Here is a 25,099-nt window from a genome sequence, read left to right as displayed (position 1 = left end):
TCACATAGTCATTTTCCCGAGTCATTGTTCACCAATCTCTTGCTTGCTTTCTGTACATTTTGTTGTATATATGTAATATATATGTTTTTATGTATGTAATATATATATTACATATTACATGTTATATATATGTAATATATATAGATCTATACATATATAAATAGATCTCTATATATAATATATATATGTATCTGTGTGTGTTAAATTTAGTTGTTTTTACTTCCTTTTTTTGAAAGATATCTTTATTTTTCCATGACTTCCTTTTAAACATTTATTTACTTATTTTCATCTTCTTGAAAGGCAGAGTGACAGACAGAGTGAGAAATATATCCGCTGCTGGTTCACTCCACAAATGCCCACAGCAGCCAGGGCTGGGCCCAGCTGAAGTCAGGAGCACAGAATTCCTTTGGGTCTCCCATGTGGGTAGTAGGGCTTCAAGCATTTGAGCCATTATCTGCTGGCCTGCAGGAAGCAGGGTTAGAAGCAGAGTAGCCAGGACTAGATCTGATATGGGATGTGGGTGTCCTCAGCAGCACTTAACCCTCTTTGCCATAACACCTGCCACTGTTTATTTCCATTAAAAGGGTATCATAATTGTCTGTAATTGGATATCTGTTTTTTTTTTTTTAATTTGCCTTTCTATTACTAAGATGCTCAGTATTGTGTGTTGTGTTTCGTTTATTTTGAGTACTGTGTAATAGTCAAGGGAGGAGTATATTTGTACTTATCTACTTTACTATTGTCGGAGAGTTGTTTCTAAGTGTTTATAGTTGTGAACAGCTGCTTTGAACACTTTTATGTGCTTCCTGTTTTTTACCATTGAGAGTCTCTTAGGAATAAAATTGCTAGATCACTGGGAGAATGAATTTCCAACTTTGGCAATGAGGCCAAGCTGTTTATCAGAATGATTACAGTAATTTATACTCACACCAGCAATATCTAAGAGACCACATCCTCGCTAGTACTTGCTATTGTCACATGTTTAATTTTTGTTAATTACATTGATATTAAATTGTCTTCTTATATTTTTACTTTTATTCTTTGTTTATTAGAGAGTCTTATTTCCTTTTTTGTGAAATGCCAACATATAAATTTTTGTACATTTTTTCTTGTTAAGATGTTTGTAATAGCAATTTTGGGGCTTTAAAAAATGTACATTTCATATATTTCATGTATACAGACCTAGGAACACAGTGACACTTCCTACCCTACCCTCCCTCCCACCTATGCTCCGATCCTTCTTCCTCCTCCTTCGCACATTCCCACTCTTAGTTTTTACAAAGATCTATTTTCAGTTTATTTAATGATCATACAGTTAAGCCTATACTAAGTAAAATAGTTCAATAAATAGTATGAAGAAAGAATACACTGTTCCTCAACAGAAGAGACAAGGGCTGTAAATAATCACTGGACCTCAAAATGTCCGTGTCACTACAATACATTACATTTTAGGTACACTATTAGGTACCTCGGATCAGGGAAAAATGATATTTGTCTATTTGGGACTTTCTTATTTCACTAAGTATAATGGTTTCCAGTTGCATCCATCTTGTTGTAAAAGACAAGATTTCAATTTCTTTTATTGCTGAATAGTACTTTATAGTGTATATATGGCATAATTTCCTTATCTAGTCAACAGTTGATGGACATCTGGGTTGATTCAATTTCTTAGCTATTGTGAATTGTGCTACAGTGAACATGGAGGTACAGATAACTCTTTCACATGCTGATTTGGTTTGGGTAAATTCACAGGAGTGGGATAGCTGGAGCATATGGCAGGTCTATATTCAGATTCCTGAGGTATCTTTACACTGTCTCCTACAGTGGCTGTACCAGTTTACATTCCCACAAACAATGGGTTAGGTTACCTTTTCTCCCACATCCTCACCAGCATTTGTTTCTTGATTTCTGTATGAGAGCCATTCTAACTGGAGTGAGGTGAAACCACATTGTGGCTTTAATTTGCATTTCCCTGATGGCTAGTGATCCTGAGCATTTTTTCAAGTGTCTGTTGGCCATTGAACTTCCTCTCCTGAAAAATGTCTGAGCCGGCGCCGCGCCTCACTTGGCTAGTCCTCCGCCTGCAGCGCCGGCACCCTGAGTTCTAGTCCTGGTTGGGGCGCTGGATTCTGTCCCGGTTGCTCCTCTTCCAGGCCAGCTCTCTGCTGTGGCCCAGGAAGGCAGTGGAGGATGGCCCAAGTGCTTGGGCCCTGCACCCGCATGGGAGACCAGGAGGAAGCACCTGGCTCCTGGCTTCTGGTTGGTGCAGCTCGCCTGCCGTAGCAGCCATTTGGGGAGTGAACCAACGGAAGGAAGACCTTTCTCTCTCTCTCTCTCTCTCTCACTGTCTAACTCTGACTGTCAAAAAAAAAAAAAAAAAAAAAAAAAAAAAAAAAAAAAAGAAAGAAAGAAAGAAAGAAAGAAAGAAAGAAAGAAAGAAAGAAAGAAAAATGTCTGTTTGAGTCCTTTTAGGCCTTCTTTATGCATTCCTGATACTAATCTTTTGTTTGACGTAATTGTTTTGGATATATTTTCCTAGGTTATTCATTTGTGTTTTATTTTCTTTAATGAACACAATTTCTTAGTTTTTTAAAGCTTTATTTATTTATTTGAAAGGCAGAGTGAGTGTGAAAGATAGTAAGAGAGAGAGAAAGATCTTCAGTCTACTAGTTCATGCCCCAGATATTTGGAACAGCCATGGCTGGCCAGGCTAAGACCAGGAGCCAGGAATAACAACCCAGTTTCCCATGGGGTGGCAGGAACCCAAGTACTTGAACCATCATCTGCTGTCTTATTTGCATTAGAGGGAAGCTGAGTTGGAAGCAGAGGCAGGAGTGGATCTCAGTTGGATATGCCAACCATCCAAGTGGTGGTTCAACCCCCTGGAGTACAATGCCTACACACTTAATTTTAATATAATCAAAATTGGTTCATCTTTTACGATTCATACCTTAGTGTGACTCAAGTAAACTTTTCACTCAATGAATTTTTTTTCACTTAAGACATTAATCCCTTGAATGTTAATTTTTTGTTAGTTGAGTGAAGTAAGGGCTCAAGTTTACCTATTTTTTCATAAAGATCACTACTTCTAAATTTCCACTTAATGAACAGTGGTCTCACTTGCCAGATTTGTCATATGCCAAAGGTTCATAAGTGCATGGACCAGTTCTGGATTTCTTATTCCATGCTGTTGTTTAATTGTGTGGAGTACATGTGTACTCATCATTGAATTTTAGAAACACATCCATACCTAATTTTAAATAATTTTTTTCCACTAGGTTTTGGACATAGTAAAAACAAGTGTTCGTACAGTTCTTCCACGCATCTGGAAGGTCCCTGATGTTGAGGAAGTAAATTTATATCGGATTTTCAACCGGGTTTTTAATCGCTTACTCTGGAGTCATGGCCAAGGACTGTGGAATTGTTTCTGTGATTCAGGGTAAGTGCTAAGCCACGTTTCATTATTATAATCATAAATATTTTACTATTTAAAAAGGCAGTCCAATAAAATGGTTGAATTTCTTCAATAATACTTTAAAATGTAGTTATTTTTATTGCATGTAATTTTTAGTACTCAACTATAATTTATATTAGTTAAGCTGATTGAGAGAAGATGATGAATATGAATATGAATACAATAACACCTAACTAATTTGAATTCAGTGGAGAGAAAGGAGTCTTAATTAATGTTAAAATCTCAATTGCAAGCCAATATCCTGAAACTTCTGCTGTTGGTTTTATATAACAGACTGTTAAATTATGCTTACACTCCCGCTTGTCTCCAGAGTTTCAGTGCTACTAAAGCTCCTATGATTTAATTGTCATTTTAGCCTCAAGTTATCTAAAACTAGAGATTCCTTCCATACCCTCTGGTTCAGAAATGGCTTCGCTACCTGCCTTCCCTTAATCCTGTGGTTATTCTGGTCATACAGGTTTGATATCTCCCTTTTCTCTCATTGTTCTTATTTAGTTGTTTGCTAAATCCTGTTAGTTTTTCTATCACATTCAAACTGTGGCTACTCTTGATTATTTTTATTTGTTCTTTAAACAATTATTAAGTACTTAGGGTCCAGTGCTGTGGCATAGTGGGTAAAGCTGCTTCCTACAGCACCAGCATCCCATATGGGCAACAGTTTGAGTTCCAGCTGCTCCACTTCTGATCCAGATTCCTGCTAATGCACGTGTGAAAGCAGCTGAAGATGCCCTAAGTCCCTGAGTCCCTGCACCCATGTGAGAGACCCAGAAGCAGCTTGGGCTCCTAGCTTTGAATTGGCCCAGCTCCAGCCATTGCAGCCATTTAGAGAGTGGGCCAGCAGATGGAAGATCTCCCAGTGTATCTTTCTCTCTCCGTAACTCTGTCTTTCATATAAATAAATAAATAAATCTTTTTAAAAAAGGATTATCAAGTACTTGTCTGTGTTAGATACTTTGAAAGATACAAGAATGAAGTTGAGCCTGACACACATCCTCTCTTCCAGAAACTTAGCAATGATAATGAGAATCTCCACTTGCTACCACGTTTCAGGCTTTGTTCTAATCACTTTATGTTTGTCAAGTGATGTAATGTTCATAAAGTCACTTTGCATCTCATTCTGTGTTATCTGTCAAGGCAGACAGATGCTAAGGAGCCAGTAGAACTGGGATTTGAACTAATTTAGCCTTTACCCAGAGTTCACATTCATGCTCACTAAGCTCTGGTGTCTCAAGAAGATAAAATATGATTTACACAGAAGCAGTCATCAGAAAAGAAGTACAGGTATACAGAGTACAGGTATACAAAGTATGACACAATTTCACATAGAGGGGGTCTTTTTTTTTTCTAAAGATTTGCTTAATTATTTGAAAGAGTTACACAGAAAGGGGGAGAGATAGAGATCTTCCACTGATTGCTTCACTCCCCAAATGGCCACAACAGCCTGGCAAGAAGCCAGGAGCTTCTTCTGGGTCTCCCATGTGGGTGGCAAGGGCCCAAGAACTTGGTTCATCTTTTGCTACTTTTCCAGGCCATTAGCAGGAAGCTGGATCAGAAGTGGGGCAGCTGGAACACAAATCAGTGCCCAGAAGTGATGCTGGCATTGCAGACAGTGGCTTAGCTTGCAGATTTTTGTAATCTGAGCTCATCATTGAAATGTTTTCTGTTGCTGTTGTTCGTTGATCCATCGTTTTGTGTTAACAAACTGGAACTCAAACTGACACCCATATGGGATGCTAGCACTGTAGGTGGCAGCCTTACCCGCTATGCCACGGTCCTGGACCCTAAGTACTTGATAATTTTTGAAAGAAACAAATGAAAATAATCTAGAATAGCCACAGTGGGAATGTGATTAAAAAACTAACAGGATTTTGTGAACAACTAAATAAAGACAGAGAGAAGGGTGATATCAAACCTGTATGACTGGAAGAATAACCACAGGATTAAGGGAAGGCAGGTTGGGAAGCCATTTCTGTCTATGAATCTCAGCTATTTTGCACCTTGGAAGGCACTGAGACATTCTGTTACTGAAATTGGTGCTGGTGGCTTGGAGTCCATGGCTATTTGCTAATGCTCAACTTGAAGACACCCATAAAATGTATTTCCTTGCCTCTCTAGGCCAACACTCCTTAACTGGATTTAGAATCCTTTTTCTCCTCTTGCAGGTACAATATTTCCCTCAAATTCTCCTGATGGTATCTCTACTATTGGTAATGAGGAGTGATAGTAGATGATATTAATTGAAGGCAAACTAAATGTCTGATAATCTGTTACATATTAAATGTTTGGAAAATCTTCACAAAAATATTTCGAGTGAAGTATTGTTATTGTCCCCATTTAACAGTTGAAGATCTTGAGCCACGCACAGAATGAGTAACTTGTCCAGCTCCCCTCGTAAGTGAGTGAGCCTGAGGCAAGAGCCCATTCTCTTACATCTGCGTTTCACTGCCTCTCAGAGCTTGCCAGTGGTTTCAAGCTTGTCTTACTCTAAGTTCCACAGCATTAGCTGAAGGCCAAGCATTATGTCTGGGTGTGTGGAGCAGAAGTAGCTTTGAGTCAAGTTTGACTCCTTTCATTTCTTTCAGTTTGGTGATTTGTGGAGGTCACTTTAACACCAGGTTTATTTTGCAGGTTTATTTACAAATGCAATTCTTAGGCTTCCCCAGTTTGATGAAGTCACATAGTACTATGAGTGTCTGATCCTCAATTTGGATCCAGAATAATTCTGTTTATCCTTTGAATTGATCCAAATACACACACACATTCCTTTAGCCTTTGATCTAACTAATGGGCAGTCAAGATGAAAATCTACTCGGCTAATTTTTAAAGGAATGTTTTCTATGTGAGGTGTAACTTTATTTCAAACTTAGGTGTAAAATCTTGAAAATAATAATCCACACAACTCTAGGCCACCTTGACTCCTGCCTCTGCCTGTCAGCACCCCAATAATAAAACAAAGTAAGTAAGCCATCCGCTGTCTGCCTCCATAGACATCAAAGAGTGGTACAGATCTTTGTGGCAGGTTTCTGTAGGATTGGCCAAGGGGTTTTATGAATGCATCAAACAGAAAACCTCCTTGTCCCTCTTTTTGCTCTTGCAGGCTGCTAAAGAGCAGGCCAAGGTATGCTTTTATCACAGGTGGGCTTGCACAGTGCTAGGATGCCCCACATTCTGAATCAGTTCTTTTAGGGGAATAGCCCTGGGAATTTTCTTTTCTTTATTTACCAAAAGGGAACAGATTTCATATATTCAGTTTTAAGGACATAAATATACCTTCTTCCATCCCTCTCTCCTTCACACATCCCCTCTTTCCTTACTTATTTTTCTTTAAATTTTTGCGATGGCATACTTTCAATTTACTTTATAATCATAAACTTAATCTTTCACTAAAAAAGGAATTCATCAAGTAGGAAGTAGAAAGACCACTGTTCCTCAGGAGTATATACATGGCTATAAACAATAATCAAATCTCAAGATGTCAATATCACTCATATACATTCCATTTTTTTGTACTGTCCACATTTATCACTGCAAACAGAGAAAACATGATATTTGTCTTTTTGGGACTGGCATATTTTATTAAGAATAATGGTCTCCAATTGGATCTCTTTTGTTGTGAAGTACAGGATTTCATTCTGTTTTATGAATAATACTCCATCATGTATATATACCACATTTTCTTTATCTAGTCATCAGTTGTTGGAAATCTGGGTCGATTTCATAAAAAGATATTTTGAATTGAGCTGCTGTAAACAAAGAAGTACAGATAACTCTTTTATGTTCTGATTTCATTTCCTTTGGGTAAATTCCCAGGAGTGGAATAACTGAGTAATGTGGTAGATCTGTTTTCAGATTTCTGAGGAATCTCTTTACTGTCTTCCATAGTGGTTATACTAATTTGAATTCCTACAACAGTGTGTTAGGGTACTTTCCTCTTCCACATATTCGCCGTTATTTGTTATATTTTGATTCTTGTATGATAGCCATTCTAACTGGGGTGAGGTAAAACCTCATTGTGGTTTTTATTTGCATTTTCCTAACGGCTAGTGATCCTTAGCATGTTTTCATGTGTCTGTTGGCCATTCATATTTCATTCCTTGAAAAATATCTGTTCATATTATTCTTAGCCCATTTCTTAACTAGATTGCTTGTTTTGTTGTTGACTTTCTTGAACTCTATGTATTCTAGGTATTAATCCTTTATCAGATGTATAGTTTGCAAATATTTTCTCCCATTCTGTCAGTTGCCTTTTATCTTTGCTGGGTATTTTCGTTGTGGTGCAGAAGCTTCTTAGCTTGATATAATCCCATCTGTCTATTTCTGCTTTTATTGCTTGAACTCCTGGAATCTTATCTAAGAAGTCTTTGTGTAGGTCAACATCTTTCAGTGTATCCCCTATGTTCTCCTCTAGTAATTTGATAGTTCCAGGTCTTAGGTTTAGATCCTTTTTCCACTGTGAGTTGATTTTTGTATACTGTGTGAGGTAAGGGTCTTGTTTTATTCTTCTACATGCAGAGATCCAGTTTTCCTGATACCATTTGTTGAACAGACTATCCTTTCTCCAGGGAGTGATTTTTACTCATTCATCAAAGATTAGTTGGTTGTAGATGTATGGATTAATTTATTGGGCTTCTACTCTGTTCTGTTGGTCCACATATCTATTTTTGTGGCAATATCAGTCTGTTTTGTATATGACAGCCTTGTAGTATGCCTTGATATCTGGTAATGTGACGCCTCTGACTTTATTTTATTATTTAGTATTGCTTTAGCAATTTGGGGTCTCTTGTATTTCAATATAAATTTTAGCGTTTTTTTTCTAGATCTGAGAAGAATGTCTTTTATTTTCATTGAATTTACATTGAATCTGTAAATTGCTTTTGGTAGTATAGAGATTTTGAAGATAATTCTACAAATATGGAAGATTTCTCCACTTTTTGTGTCTTCTTCTATTTCTTAATGTTTTATAATTTCCATTATAGAGATCTTTCATGTCATTGATTAAATTTTTTGTTAGCTTTAAGAATTTTCTTGAGTAAAATGATCTACTGGGTTTCACGGGGATAAGGAACTTTAGGGCTCTATTGAACTTAAACTCATACCTGAGAATTCAGGGAAGGTAGCTATGAGAAGTTAAAACTTGAGTAGTATGAGAGAAGGAATGCCCTAATTTGGAAAAGCCTAATATGTACCCGCAAAAAATAGAATCTGTGGAGGACCCTTGTGACCCACCCTCCATTTTTTATGGCATGTTCTGGCCCTGGTTGCTTCTCCATTCTAGTCGCGGTTACTTAGCCTGCACTTCTACTAATGCCAGGCGCCTGTAAGGGACAGAGACGTTACATGGTGTTTTCTTTTCCCGTGTCAGCAAACTGTAGGCTAAATGTATGATTGGACTCTGGAATAAGTTTCAGTATGTGTGTATATATGAGTGTATTTTAAATTCTGTATGGTTTCCTATATTACACAGACATGCACACACAATAGTACTTCAAAAAGTTTGGGGAAAAAATAAATTAGAAGATAAATTTATTGTAATGGTTTGGACCCTTTGTTAAATGTTTTGATGAGAAAAGGGGTGAAAATTTGTTGGATTACTGGATAATTCGAGGATTTTTTTTTTAAGCCTTTGGATTTCATTAATAACTCCTTTTATTGCCAGAGTTATTCAGTATTCTGTATCTTATCATTATATTACTTTAAAAAACCATTTAAATTCATTTCCCTTTATATTTCTGGGGGGATTAGGAAGAGTGAGAAAGAACTTTTTAATCATTTAATTTTTCTTTTTGAATTTGTAGATTTTTGGCACTCCCTTTTCTCTGGAATTTAGATTCAGAGAGCAAGCAGATGGTACCCAGGGTTCTTTGAAAAAGCCCTTTTTTTTTTTTTTTAACTATTTCTAGCTCCTTTCTTTTAACAAAATTTTGTGTTGCTCATAATGAAAATCAAGATGCAATATCATTGCAAAAGCATTTTCTATCTACTCAGGCATGCCAGGTGGCAGGGAAGAGGTGGGAAATAGTCTGATGCACTCACTTTGAAGAGCATGTCTCCCTGATGCAGGAGCACCGATAGCCTATTACCACGCACAGAACATCTGATTCATTTTCTTTCTTTCTTAATTTTTAAAAAAGATTTATTTATTGGAAAGGCAGAAGTACAGAGAGAGAGAGGGAGAGAGAATGAAAATGATGTAGACAGACAGATCTTCTGTTCACTGGTTCACTTCCTAAATGGCCACATGGCTGGAACAGGGCCAGGCTGAAGCCAAGAGCCAGGAGCTATTCCAGGTTTCTTTGGGTCATCTTCTGCTGTCTTCCTACGTGCATTAACAGGGAGCTAGATCAGAAGTGGAGCAGCCAGGACCCATTGGTGCTCACGTGGGATGCTGGCATTGTAGACAGCGGTTTAACTCATAAGCCACAGTGGCAGCCCCATATATTTGTTTAGAATATTAAAGGAAGAGTGAGAAGATGAGAAGCCAAAACTAGTTATTTATTTTATGACTCATATATTCAGAAATTTCTATCAAAATAGGGTATTACAGAAGAAATGCTTTCATCTTCCCTCCATTTATTTATTTTTTCCTACCTCTAAATCCTGAATTAGGTAAAGGGAAATTACCATGATCAGAACGACCCTGTTAGTAGATCTAATAAAATGGCTCCAAAATATAAAAACAATGTATTTCCAAGTTGAGAGTAGGTGGATTTTTGCATGCATATTCAAAGTCTCTGCAGAGAGAAGGGAATGTGCTAGACAGTCAAATTACTGGATGTTTTCTGTATGTATTTATGAAAATCTTATTAGAGTAAGATATAGTAATTAAAAATATATTCCATAATTAATTTTCTACAATGTTTTTCTTGATTAAGTTAAGTAAATACATTTCATTTCTTTATTCATCTTAATAAACATATATATATATATCACATCTAGTTTTTCTTATATTTAGTAATAACGTAAATTTTATTTTTAGAGTTAATTCAAGTACCATATTATTGTTTCATGAATGAAGAGAATATTGATTCCTTTGTTAATTGAAAACACCTCAATATTATATTCAGTCTTGAACATCTCAGAACAGAGAAGAAAATTTGTTTCTTCCAATTAACTCATTTGAATCTTATTTCCTTTAAAAATCTTGTCATTCACTGATGAAATGCTGTATTTTGGGGACCATGTTTCTCCTGATAAAATAAACAGCATCTTTTCTACTAAAAAAATACCTGAACTTCTAAAGCATTTTTAAAAATTCCAAATATATCAGAAGTCCACAGAAGGTTGAAAATGCAGTCTTTGAATTTTCCATTGGGTAGTACATTTCTTTAGGTAAATATTTTCCTTAATATTTTTTTCTTTCTGAAAATCTACTCTCTTTTCTCTCTGAAGGTAACATGAAATAGTTTATGTAAAATGAAACTTGAACCATTACTAAGTCTCAAATTAAACTTACCCCTCAAGGCTTCAAAAGAGTTTCACTTATACTAAGGAATTTCTCTCTCTTTCTGTGTGTGTGTATATGTCTCTTTGCTCACTGATGACGGTGTGGTAGTAAGGTGGTTTCTGATTTCAGCCATGATAGAAAACTATTGTTCTCTCTCACACACACAATTAAAGTTAAACAAGGGTGAGCTACCACTTCATTGACATAAGCTGAGTGTCCCGAAGGAGGAAGGGTACCACTTTGGGGATTACAGTAGAGTAGCACTCGTTGAGACATCTTTACTTCTGAAGTGAAGAATCTGCCTGCACTGTAAGAATCTCATGGGTAAAACCACATCTGAAAGGTGTAGACAAAGGTGATCATGATAAAGGGATTAACCTAAATTCTAAGGCAGAGAACTCACAAATTAAGTTACAGGAACTTTTTAATTCTTTTGTGGGACCACTATTAATATTCAGGTAAATATTGATTCCTAGAAACCTACATTGCTAAAATAGTTAATTTTTGAAGCATTAGCTCACTATTTTCCAAATCACTCGACTTTTTAGAAAGTACTGGGAAATCACCTTGTTATCTATGCACAGTTGGCAGCATTAAAGGCTATAAAGAAGAATGGTATATGAATTTGATGTTTTGTTTCTTAAATGCAAAGGATAATTTCCTAATCTGCGCCTATTAGATACTTTCAGCCATCCATGGTTACTGCAAATGTCTGAGGACACAGTTTGTTGCTAGGTAAGTGATATAGATGATTGCCATTTTTAACTGTGAACATGAGGTCATGTCTGTTTCCATGCCAACAGATCCTCTTGGGAGAGTATATTCAGTAAAAGCCCGGAGGTGGTGACTCCTTTGCAGCTCCAGTGCTGCCAGCGCCTGGTAGAGCTTTGTAAACAGTGCCTGCTAGTGGTTTACAAATATGCAAGTGACACAAGAGGATCACTCTCAGGCTTTGCTCCTGACTGGGGTCATTCCAGGTACTTGTTTACATTCTCTGTTCCCTGTGAGTTTTACATAAAGTAATGCCACAGCACTGTTTGAAACTGAGAGTCGCTTTTTGCTTCTATGGCTAGAGAGAATGCTGAATTCTGAAAAGTCACATGTGCTATTATCTACAAATGATTTCTAAAGTACAATCTTTTAAGGCACTGACCATGGACGGCAATCCCAAGCCTGAAGATTATAGAGATTATATACATAGAATGAGACTGTTTGGTGTATATAATTTTGCTTTCAAAAAACATCTAATATAGTAATAAATTTTACTTTTTTTTCCCCAGAGGAATAGGTCACCATTTATCCTTGAGCCTACTACACTCAGGAAAGATGCCTTCAGCTAGTTTTTATTGTTCAGTATGCCTCTCTTATGCCTTTCATCACTAAACAAATCTGTAGGAGGCTCTTTCTGATAAGTTCAATTTAAACACTGAATTTTAGAAATATTGTCTAGCTAAAAAGGTAATATTCCAAAAGCACACAAAAATATTATTTTAAACTGAAAATATATGAAGAGTAAACAAGAAGTACATTTTAAAATTTCTCAGGGCAATTGTGGTCCCCATTACAAATAAAGATGAGCATATGACTTTTGATTTTGGTAAACCACAGTGCTATTCAGGATTGAATAAAGTAAACTGTGACTCTGAAAAAGTAGTGAGGACTTAAAAAATCAACTGCTAATGAAATAAACAATGAGGCAAATGGGACCAGTATCATTTAGGTTTTCTTTGTGAAAGACCTCCAAATTGACGTTTATAATAAGGGTTTCAGGGAGTATAAGAAAGCTAACTTTCTACAAAAGTAACTTGCAGTAGAAGAATGGCTTAGAATTTTATACACACAAAAAAGATAAATTTTTAATCTTTTCCTTGGTTTCTGTCTTTGTACTTTTGTGGGACTTCTAATCTATTCTAAGCTTTCTGCAAATAGAAACTGATCATAACAATAGCATTAAACACCAATATAGAAAATATGTAAATGACACAGTTAAATTATTAAAATAAAAATGTTACTTTCATTAATACTTTAACATAATTTAAAAGAACAACAGCTATTTTTAGACATTATAGCATATACAAACAGAGCCTTCTCTTTAAGGGGTGATACTCTGGGGCTGTGATCAGGAAGACCTTAAATTCCAGTATAAGGAAGAGTTTACTAAGATTCTTTAATGCTAGTGCTACAAGTTTCAGAGCTCATAACCCAATTTCATGGGTGGATCTTGTAGCTTTAGTGGGTAGGCAAAATAGGATGAGTCTTCCTGCTTGCACTGGAGGAAGAGTTATGTCTTACAGTTGCTCAGACCATTGGATTTTCTTCACCACCTGACAGTCAGTTCTGATAATTGCTCAAAATAACCCCAGTCTAGTGACTGTAAGCATGTTGGAGTGCCGGTAAATACACCTTTGTTTCTGCTTACCTTCAGAACCATTTGAAAGAGAAATACCAGAGTTGGACAGGTGGTCACCAAAATAGAGTTCTATTGATCAAAGTTACATTGGGTGGAGGGAGGGCAAGGGGCATGGTGTAGATGTGAACCAAGTGAGTTTCCTACCGTGGAATTCAAGAATTAAACTTGTCCACCCCAAAGCACAGCTGGGTCAACCCAAACTTTCCACTAAAGTCTAGTTCCTTGAGCACTGACAGGCAAAAAACAAGAATGTATTCTTCTGCAGAAAAGATGAGTCAGAGAGAGGCCAAATATGCCTTTTTCTCCTTTTAAAACCCACAGTTTGGAAATTTGGATAACTCAGTCCTGGAAAGAGGCCAGGAAGTTCTTTTACATGGACGCACACATGTGGAGGCAGGAATATAACATTTCTGCCTGATATTCAATTATTAAAACCCAGTCAGTGTCACATAAATTTAAAAACATGTAAAAAGTGGCCATATTTTCCTTCATATGAAAAGGCACCTATAGCATTGTACTGTCCATGAAGATGTCACTTAATATTTATTAATAGATTGGCAAATTTCATTTATGAACTTTACCTGATGAAGCATAAATATGAATTTATATGTTTGTAAATAAGTACACTTGATATAAATATTTATGAGATATACCTAAATAATTTATGAAGAGATATATTTTTGACTAATTTATCCATAAAATTAAGAAAGGAAAAAAATAGAGCTCACATTAGTCAGGTTTTGAAGAGTATGTTTATCTTGACCAAAGATGTGGGATGTTTTTTAAGAGGATTTAAAGACTATAAGACCTCTATTGCTTGAAAGCGAGGGTCATCAACATTACAGTCCCAGAAAAATGATAATAAGTTAATAGGCACACCAAGTGAAAAGCCAGTTCTCACAGGTAGATTCATAGTGCCTGACAGATAGGACTATACTTGAACCTCACTGGTCAATTAGAAATATATAACTACTGGTTTATCTCCAAGACACTGGAATTCTTGGAACCAGCTCCACAGGTCACTTACTTGAGAAGCAACGTGAACTCCAAACACTTTTCAACCTCAGCGTCTCTGTGTTTCTGTTTCTTATGTACTGAACCTTTCATAAACTCATCTCACAAGGTGTTCCATAGCTAAAAACGTTTTTTAACACCATCAAGTTAGCACTTTGCTTTGGTAACAGCACTAGATACATGGACAAATCCTTCCTCTGGTGACAAGTATGAAAGTTGGATTAAAATACCAATTTATTAGCTTGAGGACATTAGAACATTAATCAGATACTTGTTAGTGAGTACTTGTTAGAACTGAGTCATGCTTTGACAGCCTTGTGAGTCTAAGGTAAAAAGTCCAGGACCTTCCAAAGATTGGAGGTCTTGTTAAACACTCCAGGTTCCTAGGAGTAATGGTGCCTCAGATGGTTTGCAAAGCAAAGTTTGGCAGAATTCAAAGGGAAAATTATGACAAATCTTTAACAAGAGAAGGATATTTTGAAAGTCATTTCTCAGGAAAAAAATCAGTAAAGATGCAGAAAATTGTGACAAAATAATTAATGGAAAACTGTCTTACATGGAAGTGAATCAACTTCAGAAATACAATATACTGAGCACATTAGGAACTTTTAAAAAAATCAACCTGGTAGTTGAGTAACAAAATAAATTTCAAAAAATTTCAGAAGATTGAAATCATGTGAGCATTTCTTTAAAATATTTATTTTATTTACTTGAAAGGCAGAGTTATAGCACAAGGGAGAGATAGAGAAAGAGATTTTCCATCCATTGGTTGTCTCTCCAAATGACTGCAATGGCCAGGGCTCAGCCGGGCTGAAGCCTGGAGCCTAGATTTCCCTCCAGGTCTTTTACATAGGAGACAGGGGCCCAAGTACTTGGTCCATCTTCCACTGCTTTCTCAGATGCATTAGCAGGGAGCTGGATCAGAAACTGAGCAGGCCAGCACTTGAACCAGTGCTCAGATACGGGATGCAGAGTCACTGTTGGCAGCTTAACCTGCTACACTGCAACATTAGCCTCACAGAGCGTTTATTCTGTCCACAATGTCTTTCAGTCTTCAAGTGTATAATGAGCAAGAAATCCATACTTAAAAGATGCATTTTATATAACTGATGAATCAAAGAAGAAATCATAATGGACACAAAAATATTTTGAACTGAATAATATAAAAAATATGAATAAAATTTATAGGATATGTCAAAATCATTATTATAGTGATATTTACAGACTTCAGTGGGTTTACTAGGAAAAAGAAAGGTGAAACCCAATCAGTAATCTGGAAAGATAACAAAAATGACATTCAAAAACAAATGTCAAAGAGGACTGATGTTGTGGTGCAGTAGTTTAACCCACTGCCTGCAGTGCCGGCATCCCCTATAGGCACTGGTTCAAGTCCCAGCTGCTCTACTTATGATCCAGCTCCCTGCTAATGTGCTTGGGAAAGCAATGGAAAATGGCCCAAAACCTTGGGCCCCAGGCCCATGTAAAAGCCAAGATCCTGGTTTTGGCCTAGCCCAACCCTAGTGTTTCCGCCTGCGGAGGGAGTGAACCAGTTGATGGAAGACTTCTCTCTGTCTCTCCCTCTCTCTGTGTCAAAATCTTTAAAAACAGATGAACCCAAAGAATATAGAAGAAAGGAATAATAAAATTGTGAGCAGAAATTAATGGTATAATGAAACAAACAGGATAAAGATGATAAGCATAGCCAAAAGTAGATTTTAGGAAAGACTAATAAGAATGGATGAATATCTGACTAAGAATATAAAAGTAATGAATAGTTAACATCTGCAACAAAAAGGGAGATCTGACTGCAGACCCTACAAATATTAAAAACTTGATAAAGTATTATGAATATTTTCATGCCAATAAACTTGGTAATTTAGATGAAGCTAAAAAATTCCTAGAAAAGTACATATCAGCAAAAGTGACACAAAAAGAAATAGAAAGCCTTAAATAGTTTTATAACTACTAAAGAAATGTATTTGATAATTACAATCCCTCCCACAGAGAACACTCCTGGTTTTATGTGGCTTCAGTAGCCAATTTGATCAAACCCACTCAGAGAACAAAAAAAGAGGGAACTTTTTTCCCTTGTTTTATGAGGCTGCTATTTTTGATAGCAAAACCTGACCAGGGCATTATGGCAAAGAAAAATGAAGTCCAATCTCACTCCTACACATAGATGCAAAACTTTTAAACCAAATATTATCAAACTGAACCCAAACAACTTATACTGGATAATAGTCATGACGAACTTCTGCTTATTGCATTAATTTAAGGTTGCAATAACATTGAAAAATGATTAGTGGACGTCACTACATTAATAGAATAAAAGGCCATTTTAAAAGATACAGATAAATCACCTCATACAATTCAGTATACAGTCATGCTTTTAAAAATGCTTAGCTCACTAGAAACAAAGAGAAATTCCTCAATCTAATAAAGCATAACTACATAAAATACTTGCAGTAATCATACTTAATGTTGAAATGTTGAAGGTGTTCCTTTTCAGATGAGAAACAAGGCAATAATGCCTGTTACCATCACTTCTATTCAGCACTGTATTAAGGACCTGGTTTAATGAGGCAAACAAAAGAAATAAAAGGCATTAGGCATGAAAGAACTAGAGTTCATACTACTGGATTTAACAGTGTTAGTACAAATCTTAAAAAAAAACCTGTAGATAAATTTTTAAGTGAATGTGACTTTGTTGATGAAATCAAAATAAGAAAGTCAATTGTATTTTTATTTACCAACAATAAACTAAAATTTTAGAAATGATTTTTAATAGCCTGAAAGAGCATCTAAAACTTAGGAATAAATTGGGCAAAAACAATTAAGACATTTATGCCAAAAATGTAAGCAGGAGAAAGATATACCTACTTCATCACTGAAATCAACATTACTAATACCAGTTCCTCTCAGATAGTTCTGTGCACCTATAAATTCAATGTAATACTATTATGAAGCCCCCTCCCATTTTTATTTTTATTTTGGAACAGAAAATGTTTCACTAAAGCTCTATTTTGGGGAAATGAAAGTTCTAAGACTCATACAGAAAACCAAAGGAATAAGAATAGGTAAGACAATCTTTTTTTTTTTTTTTTTTTTTTTTGGACAGGCAGAGTGGATAGTGAGAGAGAGACAGAGAGAAAGGTCTTCCTTTTTGCCGTTGGTTCACCCTCCAATGGCTGCTGCGGCCGGCACATCGCGCTGATCCGAAGCCAGGAGCCAGGTGCTTCTCCTGGTCTCCCATGGGGGTGCAGGGCCCAAGGACTTGGGCCATCCTCCACTGCCTTCCCAGGCCATAGCAGAGAGCTGGCCTGGAAGAGGGGCAACCGGGATAGAATCCGGCGCCCCGACCGGGACTAGAACCCGGTGTGCCGGCGCAGCAAAGGCAGAGGATTAGCCTGTTGAGCCATGGCGCCGGCCTTGTAAGACAATCTTGAAGTAGAAAATACAATGACAGGGTTTATTATCTATAATATATCAAGATTTAAAGCTAAAGCTATGTAAGATAGTGTAATACTGGCAAAAAAAGAGTAAACAAATACACCAATAGAACCATTCATAAAGCATAAAACCAATACAGATCTACCTGGAGCTTTGAAATCTGTCCAAAGGGAGTATGCTTGATTTATGGCAATTGGTAAAAAAGAAGTTTATTTAAAAAATTATGCTAGGGCAGTTGGATTTCCAAATAATAGTGGAAGTAAAGTTTAATTTTTATTATCAAACACAAATCAGTTCAGTTCCAGATTAATTTTTTAATAGATGTGGAAGTCAAAACTAAAGATTTCAGAAGATAATATAGGTATCTTGAGGTATGCAATGATTATAAAAATGGAATCAAAGAGTACTAATCATAATGAAAATATGAATACATTTGACTTTATTAAAAATAAGAATACATGTTGATCAGAAGATCCAAAAAGAGATAAAGAAACTTGCAAGCCACAGGATGAAAGAAGGTGTTTGAACCCATAAAATCTATAAAAATGTTTGTGCAGATTATGTTATAAGGTCTTGCAAATTTCTAAGGAAAAGAAGTCTACTCAATAGAAAAATGGGGAAGAAACTTGAAAAGACCAATAAACATTTGAAAAAGGTATTTAATAATCAGGCAAATGCAAAAATCACAAAAACACTGCATACCAGTTGATGAGCATGTAGAGTAACGGGAACTCTATTACACTGCCATGATAGGGAAAATTGTTGCCTTTTACATACACTTTTCTGTTTCATACTGAAATCTACTTTGTCACAGTTATTCTATTCCCAATAAACTCAACCGAAATGTATAGACCATGTACCAAGGTCCTTATTAAAAAGTTTTAAGGATGAAGTAGTTAAATACACAGTGCCATTTATAGCCATAGTCTAAGATAGCTTGACACATCTGTTTCAAAGCAGGGATGGTCTTGCTAGTGAGGCTGATATTCTGAATCTATAGGTTATAAATAATATTTCTTATTGTACATTTTTCATTCTATTTGAGCTAGTCATGGATTTTTTTCACAATGAGAAAACAGGCCCAAAAAGGTTAAATGGCTTATCCAAATCCACACTGGTAGCATGTGGCAGAGGTGGAACTTGAAACCAGGACACACCCATCAAATCAAAGTTAAAAATCACAGGACAAGGCACTTCTACTATTGTCAAAGAGGTGCAAAAAAGTAAGTGTTCATGAAAATGAGAAGGTGCAACCCTTGTATCTTGCTGGTGAGCATATAAAATGGTATAGCAGCTGTGGAAAAAAGTTTGGCAGTTTCCTAAAAAAGTGAAATATAGAATTACCATATGACCCAGTAACTCCACTCTTAGGTGTATACCCAAAAGAACTGATAAAAAGGAGTCAAAGAAAAGAGCTTTAGACATTAATGTCCATAGCAGCATTATTTATAGTAGCCAAAGATGGAAATAATGAAATTGTACATCAATAGGTGAATGGATAAAATATATATACTCAGATAGTAGAATGCAATTCAGCCATAAAACGGAATGGAATTCTGATACATGCTACAACACGGTAGACCTTGAACATATGCTAAGTTAAATAAGCCAGACACAAAGAACAAATATTGTGATTCCATTTATTTTAAGTATGTAGAATAGGCAAACTTATAGAGATGGAAAATAAAATATATGACACCACGAAGAGGAAGAAGAAAATGGGAGTTTAGTATCTTTTGAGTGTGGAGTTGTTTTTAGGGTGATGGAAACATTGTGAATATACTTACTCTGAATTGTACACTTAAAATGATAAGAAAACGAATAGTGAATTTCATATTTTATGTATTTTACTACAACAATTTTTAAAAACCCACCTACTAGGAAAATGAGGTTACTTTGGGGGTGGGGATCAGGAGTCCTGGTCATATTCCAGGAAGATACCAGAAGAGGTGTAGCTTACACTTTCAAGGTTCGTTTCCTACCATTGTTTAAATGCTCCATATTCTAGAGATCCTCCCACAGTCAGCAATAAAATGGCACATAAAAGACCAACTGATTATTTATCCATCATGAATTAAACAAATACATGTTCTTTTTATTTTTATTATTTGACAGAGTGACAGACAAGGAGAGATAGAGACAGAGATCATCCATCTGCTGGTTCACTCCCTAAATGGCCACAATGATGAGGGCTTGGATAGGCCAAAGCCAGGAGCCAGGAGCCAGGAACTCCAACCAGGTCTCCCATGTGGGTGGCAGGGGCAGAGCACTTGGGCCATCTTCTGTTGCTTTCCCAAACGCATTATCAGGAAGCTAGATAGGAAGCAGAGAAGCTGGGACTCGAACCAGCACTCCAAAATGGGATGCTGGTGTTACAGGTGGTAGTTTAACCTGCTGCACCACAACAGCTGGCCCCAACATGTTTGAAAATTGGGTAAGTGGAACTGTGTACACCTAGCCTGAGGGATGAGATGAGGCCATGTGTCTGAAGCACCTGGAGACCGTGTAGTCTGAGGCATTTCTCCTTAGTTCAAGGTAGCTATTTTGCATATCAAGAATACTCTAAATTCTGGTGGGCATTAGGTGCAGCATTTGAGATGCTGCTTAGGACCGCCCACATACCATATCAGGGTGCCTGGTTTTGAGTCCTAGCTCCTCACTTCTCGTCCAGCTCCCTGCTAATGCATACCCCCAGGGAGGCAGGAGGGAATGACTCAAGTACTTGGGTCCCTGGCACCTCTGTGGGAGACTCAGATGAGCTCTGGGATCCTGGCTGTGATCTAGCCTACCCTTGGTTGTTGCAGGCATTCAGGGAGTGAACCAGCAAATGAGAGGTCTCTCTCTGTATTTCTCTTTCTCTCTTTCAAATAAAAATGAAAATAAAATTTTAAAAATTGAAAGAAGAATATATAAAACATACAGAATAAGCAGAGGGAAAATGAAGCTGTAAATTGTTCACGTTTTTTGGTGCTTTACTCAGAGTAGTCAGACATGGGCTAGAAATGCACTGCTTTGAAATAGTCTTCCCGCTAAAAATATTACATTGTGTTGTTTAACTTTATTTCAAAAATAATCTTTGATGTTTAGGTAGTATGGGATCTCCCAAGAGATATTAATGAAGATACTAAGGTAAATAATCCATTATGTTTCACTACAATGCTTTAAAATATCTCACAGCACTTTCTTTAGGGAAGCAAAGTGTTCCTTCCAAGTATGATTTCATAACCTTTTTTTAGTTCATACTGAAATTCTTTTTCTTTTTAAATATTAAAAGAAGTTTCATTTTTACTTTTTCTGATTCAATTAAGGTTAAGTGTTGTGGAATATATATTTTTCTGCTTTCTAGGTTATTGATACTTCATTACTTCTGAAAAAATTAGTTTAATAATTATACATATTAGTTTTTAAATTGAGACTCAGATAGCAATGATGTGAGATTGTGATGTCAATAGGTGTAGTTGCTGGGAGCACAGATGTTGGGCTTAGCCTGCATGATGTTTGAATCCTAGCTCTGCCACTTACTATCTGTGTATCCTTGGGCAAAGCAGCTAATTCCTTCTTGCTTCATGAAGTTTATTCATCTATAAAATGGAACTAACAATACCATAGAGAACTGTTATTAGAACTAAATGAGTTAATATTTGTATAGCAACTAGTATAGTGCTAAAAATACTATTTAAATATTTATTCAGTAAAAATAGCATAATTTAGCTGTCGTACTGGACTCTGTACTTTTATTTTTTCATGTGTGAAGCGGAGATCTTTTATTCAAAAATTTATGTGATGGTTACTAAAATGTCAATTGTAATTATTGCTTGGACATTCTTTGAAAGAAAGCTGTTGGGAGTTACTATGTATCATTACTTGTCAGTGTCAGTGTAATTAGGATGAATTTTCAAGTGAAGTACAAATAACCCTCATTTAATATAGAATTGTGTTTTTTTGAGCAAAATCCTTATTCTCTTCTGTACCTCCATTCTAGATATGAAGGGCAGCCTTCTCATGGCAAAATATATTAGATTAATCATCATGACTTCACCAGTTCCTAACATAATAATTCATATAAATTACCCGAGTTATATTAAGAAAATAATTTATGTAATTTGTGATGTGAGAAATCAATTGTTTCATTATTCATCACCCATTATACAATTTTGTTTTAATTTGGTTTGTTGTCTATTATTTTACTGCTCTATTAACTTAATGATTTGAGCAATTATTTATAGTTTGTGATATTAGGTAATAGATTTAGAGGATATTATTAGATAATTCATGATGAAGATGATGTCTGGATATTAGAGAAAATTCTGTTATTTTAATCTGAATACTATGTGCAGTTTGAGTATAATGAATGCATTTTCTTTTTAATAAAATTCATGTAACACAACTGTAAGTATAATTTTCCATTAACATAATGGTATCCTAGCTATCAATATTATTTAACATAGGTAGGTAGCTAATAATGTCCTTGGACTTCACTTTATTCATATATTTAAATATATACATATATTTATGGAAATATCACTTGAGGATTCTAATGTCAAATGAAGAAAATATAATAAATGATTTGATGCTCTACTATTTATTTTTCCAAGACCACTGCTAATTACAAATTTCCTATCACTATTTCTGTTCTTGGAATTCCTTAATTTATAATTATTTTTGTCCTTACTTTAGAGCATGTCCTTATCATTACAAGGACCTACACTTTGAATAACATTGTTTCTTTGCATTTATATTTATGTGGATTTCCTCAACCACTTCTGTCTGGACAAATAGATTGAAAGGGCATAATACTTGGCTGGCGCCGCGGCTCAATAGGCTAATCCTCTGCCTGTGGCGTCGACACACCGGGTTCTAGTCCTGGTTGGGGCGCCGGATTCTGTCCCGGCTGCCCCTCTTCCAGGCCAGCTCTCTGCTATGGCCCGGGGGTGCAGTGAAGGATGGCCCAAGTGCTTGGGCCCTGCACCCCATGGGAGACCATGATAAGCACATGGCTCCTGCCATCGGATCAGCGCGGTGCGCCGGCCATTGGAGGGTGAACCAACGGTAGAGGAAGACCTTTCTCTTTCTGTCTCTCTCTCTCTCACTGTCCACTCTGCCTGTCAAAAAAAAAAAAAAAAAGGGCATAATATTAACCAAGGTTTTTCACAGAAAAATGGATTATACAGGTGTACAATCTCCTACATGCAATTCCTAATTTCTAAACCTTTGAAAATAAAAACAAAAACCAAAGAAAAGGATCCATTTGTTGACAAATCTACCTGAATTTACATTAAGCTATTTATAATCTCTGTCTGATTTATTCTGAATATTTGTGCATTTTATTACAGAAATATTAGTGGTTCATTACAAGATGCTTACCCAGACTCTGATGAGGTGTCACAGAGTATATGCACTACATGGTTTTACTAAAATCTGAAAAAAAAATCATGTATTCTATAATAGACTAATTTGCAAGAGTTACTTACATGTGATATCATGATTATGTCTAATGTTCTGTAAACATAAACACTATGCTATATGAATATAAAATTTATAATTACAATCGTTCAACTTTTTCTTTAATGAAGCATCAATGATATTGAACTATAATCAGTGTTCTCATCATCCTTGAAGCAAATAATTATTGTAAATATGGATAGCCAAATTCTCATGTTGAATATTTTTAAGAAATATTTGACTCCACAAGAACTGATGCAAAATTCTAAATTAACATGAACCACATAAACAGTTTCATAGCATAGAGTGACTCCTGAGGAGATGTTTGGATACCAATATTCCGTTACATCCATATTCAATTCTTTCCTTCTCCCCTCCTGTTCTCAATCTAGGAAAGAAAATCTTTTTCTGTGAGTTGCTTTGTTGTTATGGTAACATTTTTCATGTATGATAAATATGTAAATTACTAACCACATAAATAAAAGATGTTAATACTAATTTGCTTATAATAGTCTAATTTTAAAACTATTATTTCTAGGTATTTACTGCCAGGAAGTACCCAGTTCTTCATGAGAACACCAACTTTCAACATGAAATACAATTCACCTGGAATGACTCGCTCCAATGTTTTGTTTACATCCCGATATGGCCATTTGTGAAACAGAAGGGAAGATCGCCATGGGTTATGCATAATAGCAATTCATTTTTTTCCCTCAAGTGGAACATGCAAAGAAAGTGACCATTAAGTGCTGTTTTATGTATATATGACTTAAATATGTGTGAAAATATATACACATGCACTCAAATAACATATATATTTATTATAATATTTGAAAGAAGAATTAGCAGAAAATTGAAGACTTAACCTTTCTGGAAATATAATAAACCATGTTAAATTTGTTTACACAAATATGTGAATGTCTAGAATTTGCTAGGTTTATAATTAATTCCTTCCTACTAGAAATGTTATTTTTGCTGCAGAGTATATAAAACAGAATTAATCTTGAATATCCCATTACAGTGTTAAATTATTTTCTAGATAACACAGCTTTTAACTTGAAAAAGCATTAATAGCATAATACCTTATTAATACTCCTATATGTAGTAGCCATTTAAAATGAACCAAAAAAGATTTAGAAACCTGATGTTGCTTGATGATAGAATTAAGTATAAAACGGGTTTATCATTACAATAGCACATTATAAACTACTGGAAACATCTCAACCTGATTTTCCAATATTTTTATTCCCCTAAGTGGGAATTTAACTACTTGTAATAATAGACATTTTTAGTAAGGATCTGGTAAGATCATTATGATCCAAATGGAAGACAATCTGGTGGGTTAAAAATAAAAATGTAAACCAGCTTTTATTTTTACTTTTCATAGGGAATCACATAAAGGAATAGAAAATGATGGCAATGATAAAATCTTTCTATATGATTTTTGTATCTCATACCACTAATTTTTATTTGGAAGTTATATCTTTGATGGGCTTAACATGTGGTTAAATAAATTTTTTCTGTTCTACATAAATAGAAGAGCTGACATTTCAAACTCATTTTGGTATTATAGGATAATGTGTCACTTATTTTATAAGTCTCTCAAGAATGAGACCGACTTACATTGTGAAGTCTAATACAGTAGTTTCTCATTACACCATATATAGTCAATGAAATGGTTTTGACTAGAAGATTCCAGTTACCACATAACTAATGCCTTGAGGGTTTTGTAAAAAATCAAGAAGATTATAAAGTTTTCTTCCTGTCAAAAGTTATTATGCATAAGTTTCATAGCAATTTACTTCCTTATTATGCTTACAGTTTCAAAAACAATGAGTGAGCTTTCAATTTTCCATAAAAGTAT

The 25,099-nt window shown here is 35.7% G+C and overlaps 1 protein-coding gene across 5 annotated transcripts in view; it reads left to right on the top strand.

The window, feature by feature from the left end:
* The window catches only part of TTLL7 (tubulin tyrosine ligase like 7), a 158,985-nt gene extending 134,866 nt beyond the window's left edge, over positions 1-24,119 (top strand). For all 5 annotated transcript variants that reach the window (XM_062193417.1, XM_062193414.1, XM_062193416.1 and 2 more), the window contains 3 exons: positions 3,279-3,439; positions 11,723-11,896; positions 23,774-24,119. In XM_062193417.1, the coding sequence (XP_062049401.1) occupies positions 3,279-3,439; positions 11,723-11,896; positions 23,774-23,894 (456 nt within the window). In that variant the 3' untranslated portion in view covers positions 23,895-24,119. The remainder of the gene's footprint in view (positions 1-3,278; positions 3,440-11,722; positions 11,897-23,773) is intronic.
* Positions 24,120-25,099: the final 980 nt, after the last annotated feature.

This window comes from Lepus europaeus, chromosome 5, assembly GCF_033115175.1.
Source record: "Lepus europaeus isolate LE1 chromosome 5, mLepTim1.pri, whole genome shotgun sequence".
NCBI lineage: Eukaryota > Metazoa > Chordata > Mammalia > Lagomorpha > Leporidae > Lepus > Lepus europaeus.
The sequence above is the reverse complement of the archived record's forward strand: the minus strand, read 5'-3'. Positions and strand labels throughout refer to the sequence as shown.